The sequence below is a fragment of the Cupressus sempervirens genome, chromosome 1 (genome assembly GCF_028749045.1).
Source record: "Cupressus sempervirens isolate cs-2001-9-10 chromosome 1, ASM2874904v1, whole genome shotgun sequence".
NCBI lineage: Eukaryota > Viridiplantae > Streptophyta > Pinopsida > Cupressales > Cupressaceae > Cupressus > Cupressus sempervirens.
The window spans coordinates 223650834-223671983 of record NC_143118.1 but is presented as its reverse complement, the minus strand read 5'-3'; the positions used below and the strand labels follow the sequence as shown (position 1 = coordinate 223671983).

Here is a 21150-nt window from a genome sequence, read left to right as displayed (position 1 = left end):
GCACCTGCACTATAAATGTCCATATTCATGGAAAATCCTACATCTAAAAGGTAAGGTCTTATAGTCCAACTGTTGGAGCCAAGAGGATGAGCCCAAGCAGATTTCCATAGAGTTTGGCAATGGATTATTTAAATCAACCTCAACACAGATGTGTGCATAAGAGATTACCTTACGATCCTGAGTCTGTGTTGTTGAACCAATCTATTTTCCAAGCAATAGCGAGATAGAATGGAGGATATCCTCCCTTCGAAATTCCAATGGGAGCCTCGGGAGGCGAACCCATATAGTTACCCGAGAGGTGATCTCTTTTACAGAGTTGAAGCCTGCATCCCAGGGTTTGATGAAAAGACCCACTTGGTTAAAGAAATAGTGACCCCCTTCAAACGCCCTATTTTTGTCTATCATATTTGAGAAAATAACCAGGAAATAGTTATTAGCCGCTAAGAGAATCTCCATATCTTCCTCAGTGTTCCAAGTTCAATACACCAACGATTCGAAAACTGAAAGAGAAATACGGAGACTCAAAAACTTACAAATCAGCACATGTTTGCTCCAATATTCAACATCCTCTGAAACTTGCTTAGGTTGGATGACCAAAACGGGTTGATCCTCTGATCTCTCTAGACACCCATTCACCATTTTAATGTGGATCGTCCCCTTGGAGGAAGAAGCCTCAACTCCGGATTGGAGGTTACCAGCATGCCCCTTGGGACCATTTTGCATCGATAGAGAAGTATCATCCATCTCCATATCAACCAACAATGAAAGAGAAGAGGGGTATCTCGTGGCCCCGAGATTAATCCACAAAGAGGGCTGGCAGCTATGGAGGCAATCCGTACCAATCATGCACAACCAACCAACCCCAAAATACACCTACGTACAGCCTTAGCCAGTCAGCGAACCCCATGCACGCTGCAGTAGGCAAAAGGAAATCACCAGTAGTAAAAAATGCCCCACCAATCACAAAGAAGGCCCAAAAATCGAGCCCTAAGCCAAGGATTCATGCTAGTGTGCAACACACAAAGGATCATGGGCTAGGGCATGCCTGCCCTAGCAGAATACCGCGCACATAGACCTCATCCGTCGCATCCATAACACATTTATATTTTCACTTGAAACACAAACTTCATTTATACCTTTGGCATGGATTAACTTTGGCGACATTGCAGAATCCATTGCTGGAACAGTCTTTTCTCGACAAGGGTTTTGACACAAGAATTGTTTGGGAGATATTCCAATCATTATTATAATCAATGGTCATTCCACACACACTTCCCATGACCCAGTTAATGTATTATAAGTGTGCTGTCATCAGCAGATTGAAGGCGTGTAGTTTAAGACCTCACAAGTTGGGAGTCCAGCTGCAATTGAAGTTTTTTGTTGATGCTGTTTAGATTGATGTTGCTCAAAATTCACAAAAGGAAATGGCACAACATTGGGAAGCCCGAAATGCTCTAGTACTCGTAAAGGAAAAGGGAGATACTAGTGGGAATAATGCAGAATGCATAAAATGTAAATAGGAATGGAGCTCAAGTTTTTATATTGCAAAATCTAAATGATATTTGTCTCAGGAGACAATGGCCAATTCCTTAACACAGGATTAGTAGATGTGCTTGTTTCTTTTGTTTTCATTTTCCAATTTTGACAAGGTTAGCAGTATGTTCTTATTCCTGGAAGATGGACGTATTCTTTACTAGTTCTTAGTTTGGCATTGAGTCATTCATCATTTCACATTGAGCATTGAAGGCTTTTGCTTTCTCATGCTTTTAGGGTTGAACATTTGGTCATATTGATTGTAATAAATTTTGTATTGGCTATGATTTAGGGTTTTCTTCCTAGATTCTTTCCCCAAATGAGCCTTGAATCCGGTTATATTATATATTTATATAGTGGCTAGCCCACTTTTGCCTAAAAAGAAAAAAAGAAAAAAGAAAGTGCTATCAGCAGGGAAAGCTCCTATTTGATTTTAACCAATGATAAAATTGCATGTCATCATCAACATTTCAAGCTTGTGCAAAGGATTATATGGAGATATCCTTCCATATTGAGTCTCTTTGGCAATGATTTCATCTTCAGTTGTTTATATGCAAAGTTTGCAAAAAAATCTGTAATACTATTGCCTCCTTGATAACTGTGGTTTATTGTTATAACTTATGTTCATGTCTTTGAGGAGCTTTCTGCTTCAATTTTTCACTTTCCCACACTTGATAGATTGATGCAAATTTGTGAATTCCCTTCGATATCAATGTTTTTGATATTTTCTCTCTTGTATACTTTAAGGCCATTTAGAAGAGATAGAAATTCAGCCTTATCATTTGAAATTTCAAACCAATGGGAAGTTACTTGGACATAGCTCACACAAGATCGCCTATTTCATTTTTAATTACCACTCCAACTCCTGACACTCACAGATTTCCTTTTGCTGCACCATCAAAATTTATTTTTAGCTTGCTTGAAGGGGGGATACCATTTTATACTTTCCTTGTTGGTTTTTGTGGAAATTGTGTTGTTTTATAATTTAGGGTACATTTCAGATCATTCCAAAATTTTAAAGATTTCCTCATCCCATATGATGAAAGACTTTGCGCTAAAGAGATTGTTATTATTGCCTTTACCATTTCCAGCACTCCTAGCTTGATTCACCAATTTAGAATGTCTATCATTGAATATGCAGTTAATGCATTCTTTCCAAATCTGCCAGAGATAATCTTTAGTATTTAAACAACAAAATATAAATATAAAATTATAAACATTTACTTTTAAAAAATTTGTAGATGTCAAAATGCCAAAAAAATAGTAGAATTGTGTTGGAAGATCCAAAAAAATGGGTTGCTGAAATAGAAAAAATTGCGGGAATGATTTTTTTGTAAGCTATGTCTAGGCAGGTTCTCTTAGACTTTTAAAGATCAAAGCACACAGTATCCAACATGGCTAAAATGTTTGAGTTTTTTTGGCACACATCAGTATGGCATCCGATGGATATTATACACATTCATATCAACTGCAACAGTAAGCTCATCTAAGGACAGGTGTGGGTGTATCTTGCTACTTTTGTTCAAAGGGATTCTTGGATGGTCATAAGAATTTGTATGACTTTGACAAGCAACTTGATTTTCAGCTATTAGTGTTCTTTAAGAGGGTATGATAGTGTGACAGGGAGACAATGATAGTGTTACGGGGAGACACGTCTTTGACCCCTTGAATGTATCTTTTGTACCCAAGTTGTGGCTAGAAACTTCCAGTTTCGAAGTGACGCTCCGCTACCATCACTAGACATCTCCCAAGTTTCTTGTTAAAAATAAAACTTCTCCCGCTCGCATAAAACATAAAACTCAAGTTAAAATGCAATGAAGGTAAAGAAAGTCAAAAGTGTAATGTCCCCGTTTTTGGCAAGTTTGTGCAGTTGATGGAGTTAGCTCATCATAGTGACCCTCGTGAGCTGAAAGGGTGTTTTGGGGTACTTACTTGTGGACTTACTATTTTTAGTGAGTATTTTTGGTAGTTGCTATGTTTGGCAATGCAGTGGGTGGCTTTGGTAGTTGGTTGTCACTTGCAGTGAATGAGGTTAATAATTGCATGAGCTATTGTTTATTAATTAATTATTAAAGTTGCATTATTATAATAATATTTATGTTATTATAATAATGACATTAAGAGATATTTCTAAAAAGTGTGTTGGAAAGTTTCAAGTGTTGAGTTCTTTTGGGAAACTTCCACAATTTCTAAAGTGGAGTTTTCTAGGAAACTTTGACCAACAAAGGATTATAAATAGGAGCCCATTTTATTGGGAAAAGCATGCTTGGATATTAATTTGCTTTAGTTGCCTTTATGACTTATTCTGAGATTCTAAAGTGTTGTCCCCTTGCTGATGTATAAGGGTTTGGAGTTTTGAAATTGTGCACTGATTCTACAGCTGAAGTATTGTGGACCAATTTCTCAAAGTTTGCATCTTTCATTTCTGTCATTACTGTTGCTTGGAAGAAAGTGTGAAATTCTGAGATGTAATTTGATTCAATGCTGATGTAAATTGAGTTGAATTGAATTAAACTTTCCACCCGTTTTTGGATTCTCCAAACTGTGGTTACCGTCTATTGGAGAATTAGTGATCAGAAGTCTGAAACTGTGTTGTTGGACGGCTAGCACCATTGATTAAATCAGTTCTGGAAATGTCTGGAAAACAATCCAGTAAATTGGCATTTTGTGTTGAGGGTTCGAATTGGGCAAATAAAGACTGTCGTTTTGCATCTAGTGGCAGCGTGTGTGTAAAAACCCCGGTCTGGTTATGGCTTAACCAAATTAATTTTATCAACATTAATTTCCTTGCCCATTCATAAGGTTGTCATTTTAGTGAACACTTGGCAGGGAAAGCTAATTATCACTATATATAATGCTTAAGTCATGAGCACAATGCAAAGAGATCTTGCCTAGATGAACAATCCAGCTTGAAAACTATGATGAATAAATACACTAGAAAAACTGATTTTTAACAGGACTACTGTATTTCTGAAATTCTGCACTAATTAAGACAATTGAGTATGACCCTTTACTCCCTTCACAATTTGATTTGCCACAATGAAATACTGAAATAAATATTGAAACTCAGATCTCTTTATTTTGATTGCATGTGTAAGAGAGATTTACAATCAAATAATTAGAACTTGATGAGAAATAGATCAGAACTCCTGCTGGGCGACTAATGATGCATATAAACTCCTTCCTCCACTTCCAACATTGACTTCTCCAACATCAAAATCGGACCAGTTTGAATTTTCTTGTGTTCTGATTGTAAAGGACTGATGATCAATGTCATCCAGCCTCCCAAGTAGCTAACACAACCTTCTCCAATTCAAACGCAGGCCATAGAGACTTAGCCTCAGGAAGACTTTTGAAATGCAGCCTAGTGAGACCAGATCACAGGTTCAAGTTGTGATGTAATCCCTGATCACAGGTAACCTGCAGCCTTTAGGAAATGAAATGCAGGTCTGTAATAACTCGCAGCTCCTTGTAAAGCACTGCCTGGCCCCACTGATGACGTCCAGCCTTGTGAAGGGTTGTAAATGCATTCACTAACAAAGTGGCTTCTAGATGAATATACGCCTTGTACACTTCCAGCAGTAATCTCAAATGCATTCAATGATTTCTCCAAATGCAAACACAGGACCCTATAAATCTCTAGCAATTAATCTTTCTTCTATTCACACCACAGAATGAATCTCTCCTTAGATACGGTGAGAACAATAGAAGATAGAAAATAGTTTTACCTCAGCAACTATTTGCAACACAATCCAGAATAAAATCTCAGATTTGAATCTACAATACTTTAGCTGTAGATCCAATGGAACAACTCAGGATTCAGACCCTTATACTTCAGCAAGGGCACAAAAATCAGAACTTGGAAAAGCCACAAAGGCAAATAAATATCTAAGCATGTATTCCCCAATGAAATGTGCTCCCATTTATAAGCTTTCATTGGCAAAAGTTTCCATAAAACTCCACTTCAGAAATCGTGGAAGTTTCCCAAAAGACTCAACACTAGTAACTTTCCAACTTACTTTTTAGAAATATTTCTTAAAGTCATTATTATAATAATATAAACATTATTATAATAATGCAACACAATGAATAATAAATAAATAAGAGATCATGCAATCATAACCTGATTAACCTTAGGTGACGACCAATTGCCAAGCCACCCACTGTACTACCAAAAATAGCAACTACTAAAAATAGAATTGCTAAAAATAGTAAATCCATAACTGAGACCCCCAAAATGCCTGTCAACTCACGAGAGTCGCTATAGTGAACTGACTTGGCCAACTGCAGGAACCCGCTGAAAATGGGGACATTACAATGTGAGCTTCAACATTGTCTGAGACCTTGTATCAAGACTGGACGTGATTTCCCAAGGCTGGAGTGAATTATTTGTGACCTGTGATTATGTAATTTAGAGGATGCAGGTGTTTTGGAAGTCAGCGATTCAATCAATTAAGTCTGCTGTTAGGTATTGGGGGTTGGGCACATCAAAGTGGACCATCAACACTGTAAATTGGGCTGCAATAAGGGAGTTGTGACCAGCGTTTGGGGTTAGACGGGTCTGCATATATCTACATACCTGAATTTCAGTCAACTCCATACTAATAATTGGGGATGGCAATCATTTGGAGCAGTTTCCTTGCATTGTTAATCTACAGCAAACAAATCAGGTTCTTCTTTATCATTTGTAATTTTGCTATTCAAGGGTAGACTAGTTAGATGCAGCTGGAACTGCTATCAAATAATTGTAATTGCACTAGAAATGAGTTTGATGACATAACTGCAAAAGTAAACTTCAATAAGCATTTAACTTGACTGCATTGAGAATTTTAATTGTAATCTAATAAACAGTTCATTCTGAAAAATTCAAAGATTAAATTATATCTGATCTACTAGCATATTTTGTTAAGAAATTCGCTGCAATATGTTTGACCCAAACGCAAACCAAATGATTGGTGTGAAATTGGAGATCGGAGAGATTCAAGGTATATTCTGAACAGGGTTGTTAAAAAAAGGAAAAACAAAACACACCACAAGAAAAGAAGTCTGGCACTAGAAGACAAAAATGCGTAGCTGATGTCAACTTTGAGTTGCCAATGTAGTGACAAGTATTTGTCATTTGATATTTCTGATTTCTGATTTTTATTTTTTTCCCTTTGCATGAGTGATTTGTTTCCACTGCAATAAACTCGCCATTTGCAATCGTTTGCCATGCCCAATACACATGCAATAATAATGGATGTGGCCAAATTTTGCTTCTCTTAACAAAGGTATTCCAGATTTGTTTGGCTCAAACCTGTGGTAACCTAGCAAAAAACTTATAACTGTCTAAAGTATCTGCCATGACGTTCTTTCTCAGTTCTCTTTTCCAAGGTCTGCCATCTAAGTCTTTTTTACAGATTACAAAATACTCTTATAACTGTTAATGCTTTTAAAGTTTGTAGTAAAGAAGCATGAGCCTTGAGAATGGGGTTATTAACAGACCTGCAGCCATATGTATTGGTCTGAATCTGGGCTGAAACAAATCAATACCAATTACAAGTTCACTTGACTGGTTTCTTCATAGTATTTCACAGTTCACATTTTCTAGGATATGCTACTAATAATATTTGATTTTTCTGTGGGTAAACAAGGTTTGTACCCATTGCAGAAATATTGAGATTGTGTTTTGGGGCCAAAGGGTATAGGTGTATGTAATGACCCTGCTCAAATCTGATTGAAAACTTCTGATATTTGGCCTTGGAAATTTTGTCAAACACTTCACATAGAAAGGTCATATGATTGATATAACATTTCAGTTTGCTTTAATGACCCTTTTCTTCAATTAGCATCAATGAGAATGCTTGCAAGAAGACTTAGAATTGACTAAACAATGACCTAACATGAATGTGCAACTTATTTTGACAATATTCAATTCATATATGTGACTGAAACTACTTGCAATATGCAGCTACAACAACTAGTAATTTTGACAAACACTTTGGATGCAACCTAAGATGGCATTAATGCACTTACAGCCAAGTGGCATTAATACAAACACTTGGTATGCAAAATTATAACATTATTTATGCCAAAAAGAGAACCTACAGCCAATTGACATTTTGTCAAACAATTGGCATGCAAATTAATAAGCTGATCATGAATGATAAAACATATTCAATTACAATTATATCAGACCAGCAACTTATGTCTCCTTTATTGCACATTTAATGTCAACTACGATGCTAGTATGAAATGGTCAAGACTCTTGGCATTACAACATATGCAAACTATGTAATTTTCTGAGTACAAATTCAGCCTTAGTATGAAATCTAAAATGCAATATATATGCAACAATTGACTTGAGAAACCTGGTACACAAATTGTAGAAGAGTTGGAAACTTGATTGTAACACTTGTTGATGATGAAGACCCCTCCAAATGAAGAAATCGACTCCCTTGTAGTGTCGCCCCTATTCTTGCCTGGCAATACTTTAGATAAATGAATGCAGATTCTAGGCTCCTCGAATTTGTCCTTGAAATGATTTTCTCGGCGATAGCAATTGAATGCAATAATACCTAGAACCATAGGATGCTTCAATGATGAGCTATGAACCAAAATGTCTTGCCAATGGTGCCCTTTCTGTAGTATATCAGACCATTGAAATTATTTACCAGCAACTTGATAGCTACTCCAAAATACGCCAAAACAATTGCTAAGCTCTCCCAAGATGAATGCTCACATACCCACAAAGAAACAATACCCGAATGAGGCCATACAAGCAAAAATCTGAATATGATATGCAAAATTGTCCTCTATTAAAATCTGAAAAAGACTGGTAACTATAACAACAATGTGCGATAAATGAAATCGACCCAATGATGAAATTCCAAAGCTCCAAAATGCCTCCAAAATTTGCAATAGATTTCCTCAAATTGATACTGCCAAAATTTTAAAATTTTGCTTTGGAATGCAAGTAGAAATTCTGAAGCAACTTCCTCAACTTTGTAATAATTCAAGTGATATTTCACACCCTTAAAATTGCTCACCAATTGAGAGTTTTCGTTCTCAATGGCCAAAGATAACTACAGAAACCCTAGGCTCCACAACCATCAAACATCAACATCAACAACAACAAATCTGCCTGGTGAGAATGAAGCCCAAGATGCCTATTTATTCTTTTTTTCTCCACTTTCTCTAGAAACTTCTGGAATATTATTTTATTTTATTTATTAAGTGACTTTATAAAATATTTTATAATTCAAGTCGCTTTATTAAATTAATTAAATATAAAGTTACCTTTTAATATTTATTTATTGGATAACTTTATAAATAATTAACTTAATACCACTTATTTATTTAATTAAAATAATTAATTAGTCATCCTCATAAAATATTCATTATTTTGGACAACTTAATTAATTAAATTAATTAAATCAAATTACCTCCAAAACGGGGACATTACAGTGTAACATCCACAATCACATGTAAGCATTGTTAAATGTTATGGCTTGGTACATACACGAGGGTGAGGGCTCATTTTCTGCACATACATAGAAAAGGTGTTGATCCTTGCCCAAATGAGGTACATTGATATAATGCTGTGAGAGATCAAGAAAGGCTTTTTAGTTTGAGCTCTTATTTTTCAATGACAGGGCAATTGCAGCAACTCAAAATCAAAATAAGAAGTCAATGGTAGATATGTCTTCTAGAAATGTACCAACAAAATGTTCTCACAGGAGACCACATATTGGGAGCTCAAACCCCATTGGAAGATTATTTGATGTGTAAGTTTGACAAGCAATTGATGCAGCGATTGCATATTTTGTTTTATGCAAATGGAATACCGTTTAATGTTTTTCATTCACCTTATTTTAGAGAAGTTGTCCAAGCTATCAATAGTGGACCCGCTGGTTATAAACCACCTGGGTATGAAAAGATTCACACTCTCTTAATTGATAAAGAAAAAGTTGGATTAGAGCAGCAAAGAGCACTGATGAAAAGAGTGTGGTTAATGTAGTGTCGTGATGAATGGATCAGTAGAATCTAGAAATCGCTCTCTACTTAATATTGTGTTAACATGCAATAAAGGACCTTATTTTTCTAAGGCAAAAGATTGTTTAGTGCAACAACAATTTGCATTGTTTCTTCATAATGAGCTATATAACAACATTGAGGAGGTAGAGGTATCACGTATATTACAATTTGCAATAGAAACTGCACCTGTTTGTAAAGCAAAAATCGTGTTGGTGCAAAAATAGGTACACAGATTTTGGACATGATGTTGAGTGCATGTGACGAATAAAATGCTCAGATATTGACAAGTTTTGGTGGATTTTAGATCTAATAGAAAAAGGTAGAATACTACAGTTATACATATGTAACCATCACCAGACATTAGTCATTTATTGAAAATTTACCAAGGTGGAACTTCTCAAATTTGATGACAGACAATGTGCTTCTTATTTTATTCTTTTTGACCATCTTTGTGAAATCAAAAGAGCTTTGTGTTCCACAATAATCAGTGTGCACGGGCAGCTTGGAGACAATCTATATTGGATACTTGTAGTTGAGGTGAGGCTTTAATAAGCCTATGACCATTTTTGGGCTGATGTTAAATTTGTGGAGGACTTTAATAAGCCTATACGTGAGGCGATCGAATTCACATACTCAGGCAAGCCATGTTTTGGAGAAATTTATAAAGAAATTGATTTCATGTGTACAAAGTCTAGAACATGTCACAAGCAAAGGATCTTTCTCTATATCCTTTGATAGAAAAAAGTTTACATTGAAGATAGAATGAACTTGACACACCCCTTTATTGTGCTACCTATGCCTTAAATCCTAAATGCTATAATATATAAGCGACCAATAAGAGGGTTCTATATGAGGATAGAGAGGTAATGAAGGGATCTTGGGCCGTACTAAAAAAGATTTATAGACGAGATGAGGATGCTTCAATTATGAGAAGCCAATGGAATAAGTGTTTTCAATGGGCGGGGCAGAACCATGGAGGTGAGACCCTTGAATTGCAACTGTTTGCAATAAGATTGCTCTCACAAGTAGCTTGTTCTTCATCTTGTACAAGAATGTGGAGTACGTATTTTTTTTTATTCACCAAAGAGAAACCAATCAGGGCCAGAGGACATAGAGAACCTGATGTACATTCTTAGCTCGCTTTGTCTTCTCTCATGTGTAGATCTTGGGCAAAAGGAGGGTCCTTCAACAAAATGGGACCAAATTTTACTAGATGGAGAAGTTGCAGCCATGGTAGATTAAGTGGTTTGAGCAGATGACCTTAGTGATTTACCCTTAGTTCTACTACCAATAGAGGAACTTGAGTTTGAGAGTGATGAGTATTTGGAGAGCATCCTATCCGAGGACCTTGATATGGATGATCATGTCATAGAAGTGTAGAGGATAGATTTTGGTGTTTTGTTATTTGTTTCTGTATCAGCCTATCAAACTATCAAGATTTTTGAATATTACTGTGCAATCTAATATCAAATATGTAGTGCAAACTGTGGACTCTTTGACTCAATGACATTTTCCATTTGTGTATTTAAACTTTAAAGTTAATGTTCATTGTTAAACATTACCGTAGTTGTTGTGTTGAAATCCAATATCATGATATGAAACACTCTTCCAAAGGAGAGCAAAAGTAGAGGTAACAACTGGCATTTAAATGTGCACTAAATAAAGTCTAGTACAAATTTTCTTATTTTATAGCACTGCTTAACTAGAAGAAATATCCCTGGTGATCGGACATATACCTCCTGCTTGTTTTAAGTTCCCTGGATCTTAATTCTGGCAAAACTTCTAACTGTTCTCACTGGTTGAATTCCATGCTCCCTCTGCTTGAAGAAGCTCCTAGAGGAGCAACAGGTGAGTTTGGTGTCTTGAAGAGCAGGGAAGAGGCTTCCAGTTTGGTTTAAACCTTACTGGAAGACAAAGATTTATCTTTGAAAACTTACCAATTAATATTATAATAAGATTGATAAATCTGTTTATTGCAGGTTCCTGAAACACTTCCAGAGGAGGTGCTAATGAAAATGAATGTACCACCAAGGTCAGAAGTACCTACCATAGAACCTCGACAACTTGCAGATGCAGATGCCCTTATTTTTGGCTTTCCCACAAGATATGGCATGATGGCAGCCCAATTTAAGGCTTTTTTAGATGCAACAGGTGGATTATGGCGAACTCAGTCATTGGCAGGAAAACCAGCAGGCATATTTTACAGTACTGGATCTCAAGGTGGTGGCCAAGAAACAACTCCGTAGGCTTTCTTACACTTCATCATAACACAATGAAATTGGCATTCTTTCTGCAAATCATTATTTTTCAACAGTCACATTTTTAGTAAAGTTTGTGTGGGTATCTGTATTTCAAATAATTTATAAGTTCTTGCCTCAAAAAAGTGATCAACAATGAAAAAATGCAATTGTTTATTGCGAGGATATACATGCATTTCTTTATTGTAATACTAATAGTTGATTAGACATTCAAGTTAGAATAGGCCACATTTTGTTGATATTTTCCCATTGGTGTTTCTTCTGCTTTCTAATATACCTGGAATATCATGACTTATTTTCAAAGATAAGTTTGATTATCTTAGCACTGTCATATTGGCTACCAGATTAATAAATTAACAAATTGAATGATAGATTTATTATCTTGAGGCCCTTGTGACTTGTCTGATTGCTTTCAGAAAAAAAATGGAATCATGATTGAAGTTAGAGAAAATTAATGATATTTTTGTTTATAAATGGAGTAATTTATAGGCATCTTATGTGCTTTACATGTTCACGATAGTTGACTGGGTTGACTGGGCTTCAAGCATCTAGGCAGTCAGAAAGCTTGGAAGCTAATTTTCTATTGTGTCCAACATCATATTAGGTTAGTAATTCTGTTATACATGGTGCTTTTGGATGTGCATGTACTTGTAGATGCCCTTTCTTGGGCAAGTGATCGGTTGATTACATTATAAGTAATCTGATTTTAAGACTGGAAAAGGCAGATATAGAAGAGCTAAAGGATTCTCGTGTAGGCAATGGTTTCTGCCCCATATAAAAATTGTGGGGACAAGGCAGGTTGGAAACATTGGGCTGTGTTTTTTCTGTTATAGTGGGGGATGATCTCTCTTTCTCTCTGAATGTGAACTTGAGACTGGAAAAAAGTGAAAAAAAAGCCAAAAGATTTTAGGGATGCGTTTTTTGTGAAGATGGGGGTTGACCCTTTGGAATGTGAACTTAGGATCAGAAAAAGCTGAGAAACAGGAGCTAAAAGATTTTAGGTACGTATTTTTCTTGTGATCGTGCGGGATGACCTCTTTCTCCCACTCTCCCGATCACTTCCTATCCCCTGTGTCCCCCTTTTTTCTTAAGAAGGGATTGGACAAAGCTGAGAAACAAGAAGTAAGGAGTGAGCGGCCATGTGGGTTGCTGAGCAAGTGAGGGAAATTCACAGTATCCCCAATTAAACACCAGGTCTTGTTGGATCCCTTTCTTTTTTTCAAGGTCACCGGGAGATGGGGAGACTTCGAGGTCTCTGGTACTGGTACTGGTACCGGTATGGCAATTTGTCAAATAGGAGAGACGGGGGGGGACTTGGAGACGGCAAATTTTTTTTTTTTTGAAATAGTTTAAAGAGTCTAATACTAAAAGTAAATACAAAATTTGAAAATAGTAATACTGTAAGACTAAAAGACTAAAGTAAATAATAATAGTAATGTCACATTAAAAATTAAAATAGACTCATAGAGTCAAAGATTTCAAAACTCACACGATCACAATATTGTATCTCATAGACATATTTGTTTTTCGAATATTGCATATGATCACCATCATATTAGATTGATAATCGCTGAGATTATCATTACATATTCAAATTTTAAATTCAAAAAAGTATAGTTTGATGCTGAATTGCTGATATGCAAACAAAAATGAACACTTTGTACAATAAACAAAAAACAGAAATATATCTAGTATTAGTATGTCGATGGTACTGTCATCTACTCCACAAGGTTGTGATCATCCATCTCAAGGTCTTCAGCTATCATGCTCTCCAAAAAATCATCACTCTCCAACTCAGGTTTCTTTGATGGTAGTACAACCGGGGGCAAATCATTAAGACCATTTAAAGTTATTAATTTATTAAATAAAATATTTTAAATGATCTAATCATTTAAATTGTCAACGGTTTTTTTTTTTTTCATTTAAAACATTAAAATGAGGGTTAAAATATATAAAATTAGTTAATATTATATTTTACATTTATATTTTATCAGGAGACTTTGGGGAGATTTCACTTTTTGGATTAGGAGACAGGGAGACTTTGAGGTCTCTAGAGACGAGAAAAGTCTCCGAGACGCGTCTTGGTCTCCGAGACACGACTTTTAGGGGGGAGACGTGTCTCCCTGTAACCATGCTTTTTTTAATCTTAGGTTGTCCCTAAATTTCAGGGTTTTCTGTTATCTCTTTGTTTGGACAGTTTATGCTTGAGTGGGGAGATGGGCAAGCAAGTGGGAGAAAATTTATGGTATTTAAAATTCAGCAGGAGATTTTGTAGGATCCCATCTTTGCGTATCTTATTTTGTGCCCAGATTCTATGAGTTATTTGATATCTCTGTTTATATTTTGTTTTTGTTTATTTTTTGTAGAGATGAGCTCTTTAATGATTTGCTCATTCTCTGCAATATTTAATAGCTAAAGATATTGGGGCAAGTAATGGTCTCTATGAAAATTTTGGGGATAGTGAAGGTCAGAAATCTTATTGAAACTGTGTGTGTGTGGCGGGGTTGGGGGGAGGAGTTTGTCAGTGAGTGGGTGAGAAAGCAAGTGGAGGAAATTATTAGTATCCATAAAATGATAGTATGCCTCATTGGATCCCCTTCTCTGTGTTTCTCAGGCTGCCTCTAGATTCTAGAGGTTATTTGATATTTCTTTGTTTGGAATTCATTTTTTCTTTATGTTCTCTAGAGATAAGCTCCTGAATGATTTTCTCACTGTCTGCAAACGGATTCTTATTGAGTTTTCTATAGATACCACAGCTGAGGCCTTCTCTGATGTTTGTTGCTAATTGATGGAAAGCAGAGCGTGGCCAAAAAAAACAACAAAAAGAGTAAATCTGAAAATTGATAATAAAGAAACTTGAAAATATTTACCCAAATTTAATTTTCTGAGAGATATTCTCATACAAATTACATTTTAACAAACCTCCCCCATCTTTTCTGTCGCATACATGGTCCCTTAATATAATGTAAGGTGACCTTAAGAAACTTTTTAATATAGAAAATTTGTTCCAACTATTTCCTAGAACATCTCCATAAATTCCTCCCATGATCTATCCATAAAATATCAAAAATCTTGTCAATAATCTTTATCCCTTTATTCACTGAATCCTCTCCATCTCTCATTCCTAGGTAGACTGCTAGAATTAGTCTACGACTCTAAACTAATATATTATCAAACATTACAAAAAATGAAAATATCCTCTCACATTCCCTCTTAGAATTACTTGAAATGTTCATCTTTTTCTCATTTTTTCATCTTTGATCCTTTAGCATTTGTGTTAGTGTCTCATCTTGCTCCTGCATCACTAATCATGATGACTAAGCATCCATTAGCTTTGTCAACTTTCAGAGCCATGATCTTGTTATTGTTCTTTACTTTCTTCAAAGTGACACGCTTTGCTTTGTTACGTTCCCATTTGGTAGTTTTGCTTGCTATACACTTTTTCCATTGCCATGCATTGTTCCAAAATTGTAAATTTAGTTTTAATTAAGTGATGCAAATATGCTATCCATGAAATGAAATGTAAATTTTTGAAAACTATAAATAATTACAAGAGGAGGCATTCTTCAATGACAGCAGGACATGGAGTGTCATGTTGATACCATGTACAATATAAAAGTCAAAACATAGCCAATGTAGTTCTTAACTAAAAAGATTATGTGTCCATGTACATAAATAATAAATAAAATAGCTGCAAAGTAAAATAAAACTAACTTGTCAATGGGCCCTTGGTTTGCTGGTGAAGTTGAATGGCTCACGAAAAGCCCACTAGTGATCAAGTCTCGCTGAGTTCAAGGATCCGACATCATAAGAAATGAGGCTGGGATCGTGTCTTGGGTGATTTTGATGGCCTAGAAGCTTCTTAGTCCTTGCCTCCAAGCCGAAGAGGTTTTAGGCACGAGTGAGCCCGTATTGGGTTCCTAAATCGTTTCAATGGTGGCCTTCAATATTTGGTTGCTAGCATATCAATCTAGTGGATAATTTCTAATTCCTTAGTTAGTTGTTTTCTTTCGTGTAGTATGTTTCTATTTCTTTTTTAGAAACTTTCTTCGTTGTTTCTCTTTATATTGAGACCTTGTCTCCACTTTGTAATTACTCTTATGAATAATGAATTTCCATAACACGGTATCAGAGCTTAGGTCATTTTTGGCATTTTTTTAATAAATATTCATAGCTTTTTTGCCTATAAAAATTTACTTGAACATTTTTATCTCAAATTTTTAATGGAAAGTGATTCGAAGGTTTGTGGTTGCATTGTCAGGTCCCCGTCATAACAACATTAAGGGTGAACATGGCCTCCTACGTATGATTTCCGGAGGCCATCTAAGGGTTTGGGCGGATGGTACAAAAAAGACGAACTGAGTATTGCTTTTGCATTGAATAAGCCAAGGGAGCTGATTTTGTCTTACATGGGCACATCAACACTAGGTGTTAAGGTGGATGCACAAGAAGCCGAATCCTACTCCGGGCCATGTGTTGGTTGTTGGCGAAGATTCCTTGGCAGTAGCGGTTGCATTCAAGAAAGGGAAACCGACAGGGGGTATGAGAGGAGTTGAGAGTTCATCATAGAGGGAGCAATAGGGTATGGGATGTATATTGCAAACAACTGGTAAGCTGGTTTTTGACCATTTGTATGAGGGCCTATGGGATGGAATCCTCACAGTCTAGCAGCCTTGACGCCATCATAGAATGGTCTTGAGGTTTGAGAATGCTTCAGCGGTGAATGAGATTTTTTGGGTACCATATTGTGGTAGTGGTAAATGCACAGTAGGGAATTGATATTAAATCAATCACTTTTTATCAGTCATGGGAATGAGCCAAAGCGATAGCAATCACTGACATGACATGAGTTCCTAATGCAAGGCATGTGCGGATGTATCGGGTTTAGTCCAGATAGAAGGCACCATTGAACGTAGTGGGAGGAGGTCAATTGAACTAGTAGAGAGTGTCGAGACGAGGAGTTCCAGAAGTTAGGACTCACAACATTGGATGCTTCGTGGACATACAGACTAGGGCCAATATTAGGTTCTTTTGCTATTTTCCTATCTTTGCTTGTAAATCATATTCCTAGTCTGTCATAACATTTTGTGTTGTAAACTTTAATTTGATTATCTAGGAAGTAGAACAGAGTAAAATATTACTGTTATTCAATAGATTTTCTCTTGTTGTTACTAGTGGGAAGATTCATAGGATTGGCTATATCTATCCTCTATGTACCAAGTTGCAATAAATTATAAACAGATTCTAGATCTAGTACCCATTTATTGTTGGTGATCAACAATTATAGTGCAATAGAATAATTTACAAACACAGCTTGGGGTGAAGCATTATAGTGGTATCAAAGCTTTAAGATTCTCCAGCGTGTGGAGTTCGCTATTGTTGATTGCAACAATGTTGTTGGAGGATGAATAGGACCAATTACAATCTACAAAATACACCAGCACGACAGGTTAAGAATCAAAGTGACCAAGAGTCTAAGAGTGAAACTTCATTGCAGGTAGAAAGAGAACCTAGTGATACAGATTCCGAGAAAGTGATATTTGAGATTATGGGTGAAAGAAATGCAGAGGACAATGAGGCACGTATGTTCAGACAGTTGATAGAAACCATCAACCAAGGGCATGTGTTGGATGAACAAAGAGTGCAACGGCAAGATCAGCGAATGGAATACATGATGCAGATGATGGCAAGACAAATGGGATTAAATTTGGACATAAATGAAAATAATTTAGCAAACAACATTGGGATTAATGGTGCAACAAATGAGAATGGGGGAATCAATGGAGGACAAAATATGGGTAACAATGGTGGGATTAATGCAATGAACAATATAGACCAGCAGGTTGACCAAAATGGACCAAGCGAAGGAATACGGTGTTGTGAGGTTTTCACACCATCGCCCCAAAATTTTGGGGACCCTCCTTTTTCGGGCAAGCCTGGGCAATTTTCACGGCTGTTGTAAGTCTTTGTTTTCTTTAGTGAATTTTCAGAGTTGTACAGAGGTTTTGAATTGGTAATTTTACACCTTGGACATCTTGGTCTCTAGGAGGGATTCGCTTTATTTTCACTTGGTGCTAAACTTGATTTTTCAGAACATGTAATTTTGTCCTTAGGCCAAACAGGTTTCAACAGCAACAATTTTTTTTGATGGCTAAAATGATATTTGGCATGATAAAATTGCAAATTTTGGACTTGGATGGATTTTTGAAAATTTGATATAATTGTATAAGCTTGAGCATTTTCAAAATGAATTTTTGGACTTAGTTGTTTTGCAAATCTGAAAAAACCTTGATGGTGAAAATAAATTTTTTGATGGTGAAATTGAATTTTGAATGAAATTGAATTGCCAAATAGGGATTTATTTTAATTGCAAATTGAAATTGTATAGCAAAAAATTGAAATTGGATTGAAGTGCAAAATTTGATTAAGTTGATATTAAATTGCCTGGAGGGGGATTTCAAAATTATAAAAGGAAGTGAAATTGAAATTAAAATCATCTTTTTGGGTTGAGTGTTTGTAATATGGAAATTTAATTTGGTCCACTTTGTGTGTTAAATTCAATGTATTTTAAGGCCTAAGAGGTGTGAAATTCAAGGTAAATTATTGGGTCCACAATGGGGAAGGTTTAAAGCTATATTATTGGCCTACATGACTTTTTTTTAAAATTTCAATTTTAGGGCTTATGGTAATTTCGGATTTGGCTAATTTAAACCCCTTATTTAATTTTATTTTCGTCCAATGCAGGTAGGCCCTATTCAAGGAGACAAAAGTTTGGTATAAGAAGAGGCGGCTCCTCTTCATTTCTCATTCCAACTTCTTCCATTCTATGGAGCGGCAAATTTTTTTGGAAGGGGAACATGGTTGATTGTGAGGTTTGATTTTACAATTTTTGGCAGCAATTTTCCTCCTTGTAGGTAGCAACTTTCTTCATTTGAGGGGCGTTTTTTTGTAAGAAGCAGATTTATTTTCTGCCCTAGTTGGGTGAATTTTGAAGGCAGCAATTCTGATTTTTAGGGGACAATTTTCTACCCTAGTAGGCCAAAATTTGCAGTATGGCAGAATTTTGAAGTGCAGACCCGAATTTGCAGTAGAGGTGCAATTTTGAGGGCAAAATTAGAGTTTGGCGTTTTTGCTTGGGGGGTTACGATTTCTGACTAGGGTAATGATTTTTTTTGCCCTAGCTGAGCGATTTTGAAGGTTTGAAATTGGTTAAAGGGCAGCAAGGTTGTATTGAAAGTCTGATTTTTGTAGAGCTGGGTGAATTTCACGAGGGGGCGGAATTTGCATGAGATCTGATTTTGCATATTGGAGAATTTTCAAGAGAGACAAGGTTGGTGACTTCTGATTTTCGCTAGAGATTCATTATTTGCAAGGACTGAATTTTCTGAGATCAGATTTGAGCTTGAAGAGGCCAGATTGTTGGTAGAAGGCAGATTTAAGCTAAGATTCTCATTTATTTTTAGAGGTGAAGATTGGTTTTAAAGGCAGATTTTATTCCTTGTTCTTGCTTGGTTCGTCTCCCTTATCTTCTTCTTGCACTATTCATCCACCCCTTCATCATCTCCATTGATAGGTTGAAGTTGGGAGATATATGTGTAGATTTCATGATAGGACATTTGGAGAGGCAGAAATAAGCTAGACCACCCTAGGATTGAAGTTGGGAGATATAAGTGTAGTCCATCCTAAGGTAACAAATTGGCAGAAATAAGTGGCAGTCCCACCCCTAGGCTAGAGATGTAAAGTTTCTGCAAATTCTTTAACTCTGATCTGAACTTGATTTATATCTGCAATGTATTCGTATAGGTATTATTGCTTGAGAGAGAATACTTCTTATTATTGTGTGTCCTCAAACTACAATAATGCCTACCATATATATCAAGACCAAAGGGCATGTCCCTTAAAGGAACATGACCTTCCCTCGGTTGGACCAAACACCACTTGAGATAATTGGCACCTCAAGAAATAATTAATTGCTTAACTGATGCAGGAGCATCCAGAGGTATAAGGGCAATCCTGTGTCACCCAAAAAAATGTACTTAGACTTAGTTTCTGTTTCATGTCTTTACATTTTTGGATACCCATTTGGCTCAAATAAAAGTTCCAACTCTCATAGTTCAACTATCAGTGCGTTTAAAAATTCCGAAAAAATAGGAGCATGTATTTGGGCCATCATTTCGGTAAACTAGGTGTGAATTGGCCAGATGAATGTAATCATGATTTAGAGCATTCCAGAAAAAGAATCAGGTCAATAGGCCCCACGGTTTGAAAGTTATTGCAGTTTTTCGGGTTTTGGAGACCTAAGAATGCTTCAAAGTCAGGTTTGGGGCATTAAATGACCTCGAAAAGGGTCAAAAAATGGGGAACAAGCAAAGCTTGTCTATAGGGCTATAGAGCGCTTCGAGAGCTTTCCGAAAATGTAAACGGTTCGTCAATCGGAGCTACGGTTCAAAAGTTATGCCTCCCGGAAGTTCGGTTACCGTTTCTGGATTCTTCTAGATTTGCACCGACTTCTAATGCAGCTTCCGAAACCTTCTATTTCGTCAGTGGATGCCTGCTAGCACTTTCTAGAATGTACTCCTAGTCCTTAACCCTCCGAGGTCTATTTAAGGAGATTTTTGGCATTGTAAAAGGCAGTTCGGGGTGGAGTTTGAGATGAGGTGCTATAAGGAGAAATATTCTCTAGATTTATGCTATTGTAAGCCCTTAGGGCATGTTCTGAAGTTTATTTTCTCTGTACTATTTGTACTGGCTTATTTTCTCAGTTAATATAATTTCCCTTTTCTGTTGTGTCCATTCTGTTCTTGGGTTGAGTCCCCATCAAGTGGTATCAGAGCGGGTTTTCCTGAGTGTGTAGACAGAGCGCCGACTGTGAGGCAGTTTGCACCAGGACTATGTGGTTGTGGGATCGAGTTAGAAGATGCCTCCACGAAGAGAGCATGGTGGAAGGGCCAGAGCTATTGATCCTGAGGAGGTTAGAGCCCTCCAGAGGCAGGTACAAGCATTGCAAGAGGAGCTTCGTAGAGGAGCAAATCTTGCCGCAGGTGACAACAGTGAGGATGACAATGAAGAGGAAGTAATGGGACCAGAAGAGGAAGAAGACGGGGAAGTTCTGAATCCTGTAGAGGAAAGGCTTTTTAGGGCCATTACTAAGTTTGGAAAAAGACCTACAATTGAAGTGGATATATTTTCAAGAAATCTGAAACCAGATGAGTTGATCGATTGGATCAATGAACTGGAAGAATACTTTGAGTATGAGGATATAAGGGACCCAGATAGGGTTAAGTTTGCAAAGGCCAAACTGAAAGGCCATGCCAAAACCTGGTGGCAAGAGGTTCAACTGGAA

At 36.6% G+C, this 21150-nt stretch overlaps 1 protein-coding gene across 1 annotated transcript in view; it reads left to right on the top strand.

Moving 5' to 3' along the window:
- LOC149576967 (putative NAD(P)H dehydrogenase (quinone) FQR1-like 1) overlaps positions 1–21150 on the top strand; it is a 154216-nt gene that overhangs the window by 83019 nt on the left and 50047 nt on the right. The window contains exon 3 of the mRNA XM_089821276.1: positions 11529–11791. Within this exon, the coding sequence (XP_089677402.1) occupies positions 11529–11791 (263 nt within the window). The remainder of the gene's footprint in view (positions 1–11528; positions 11792–21150) is intronic.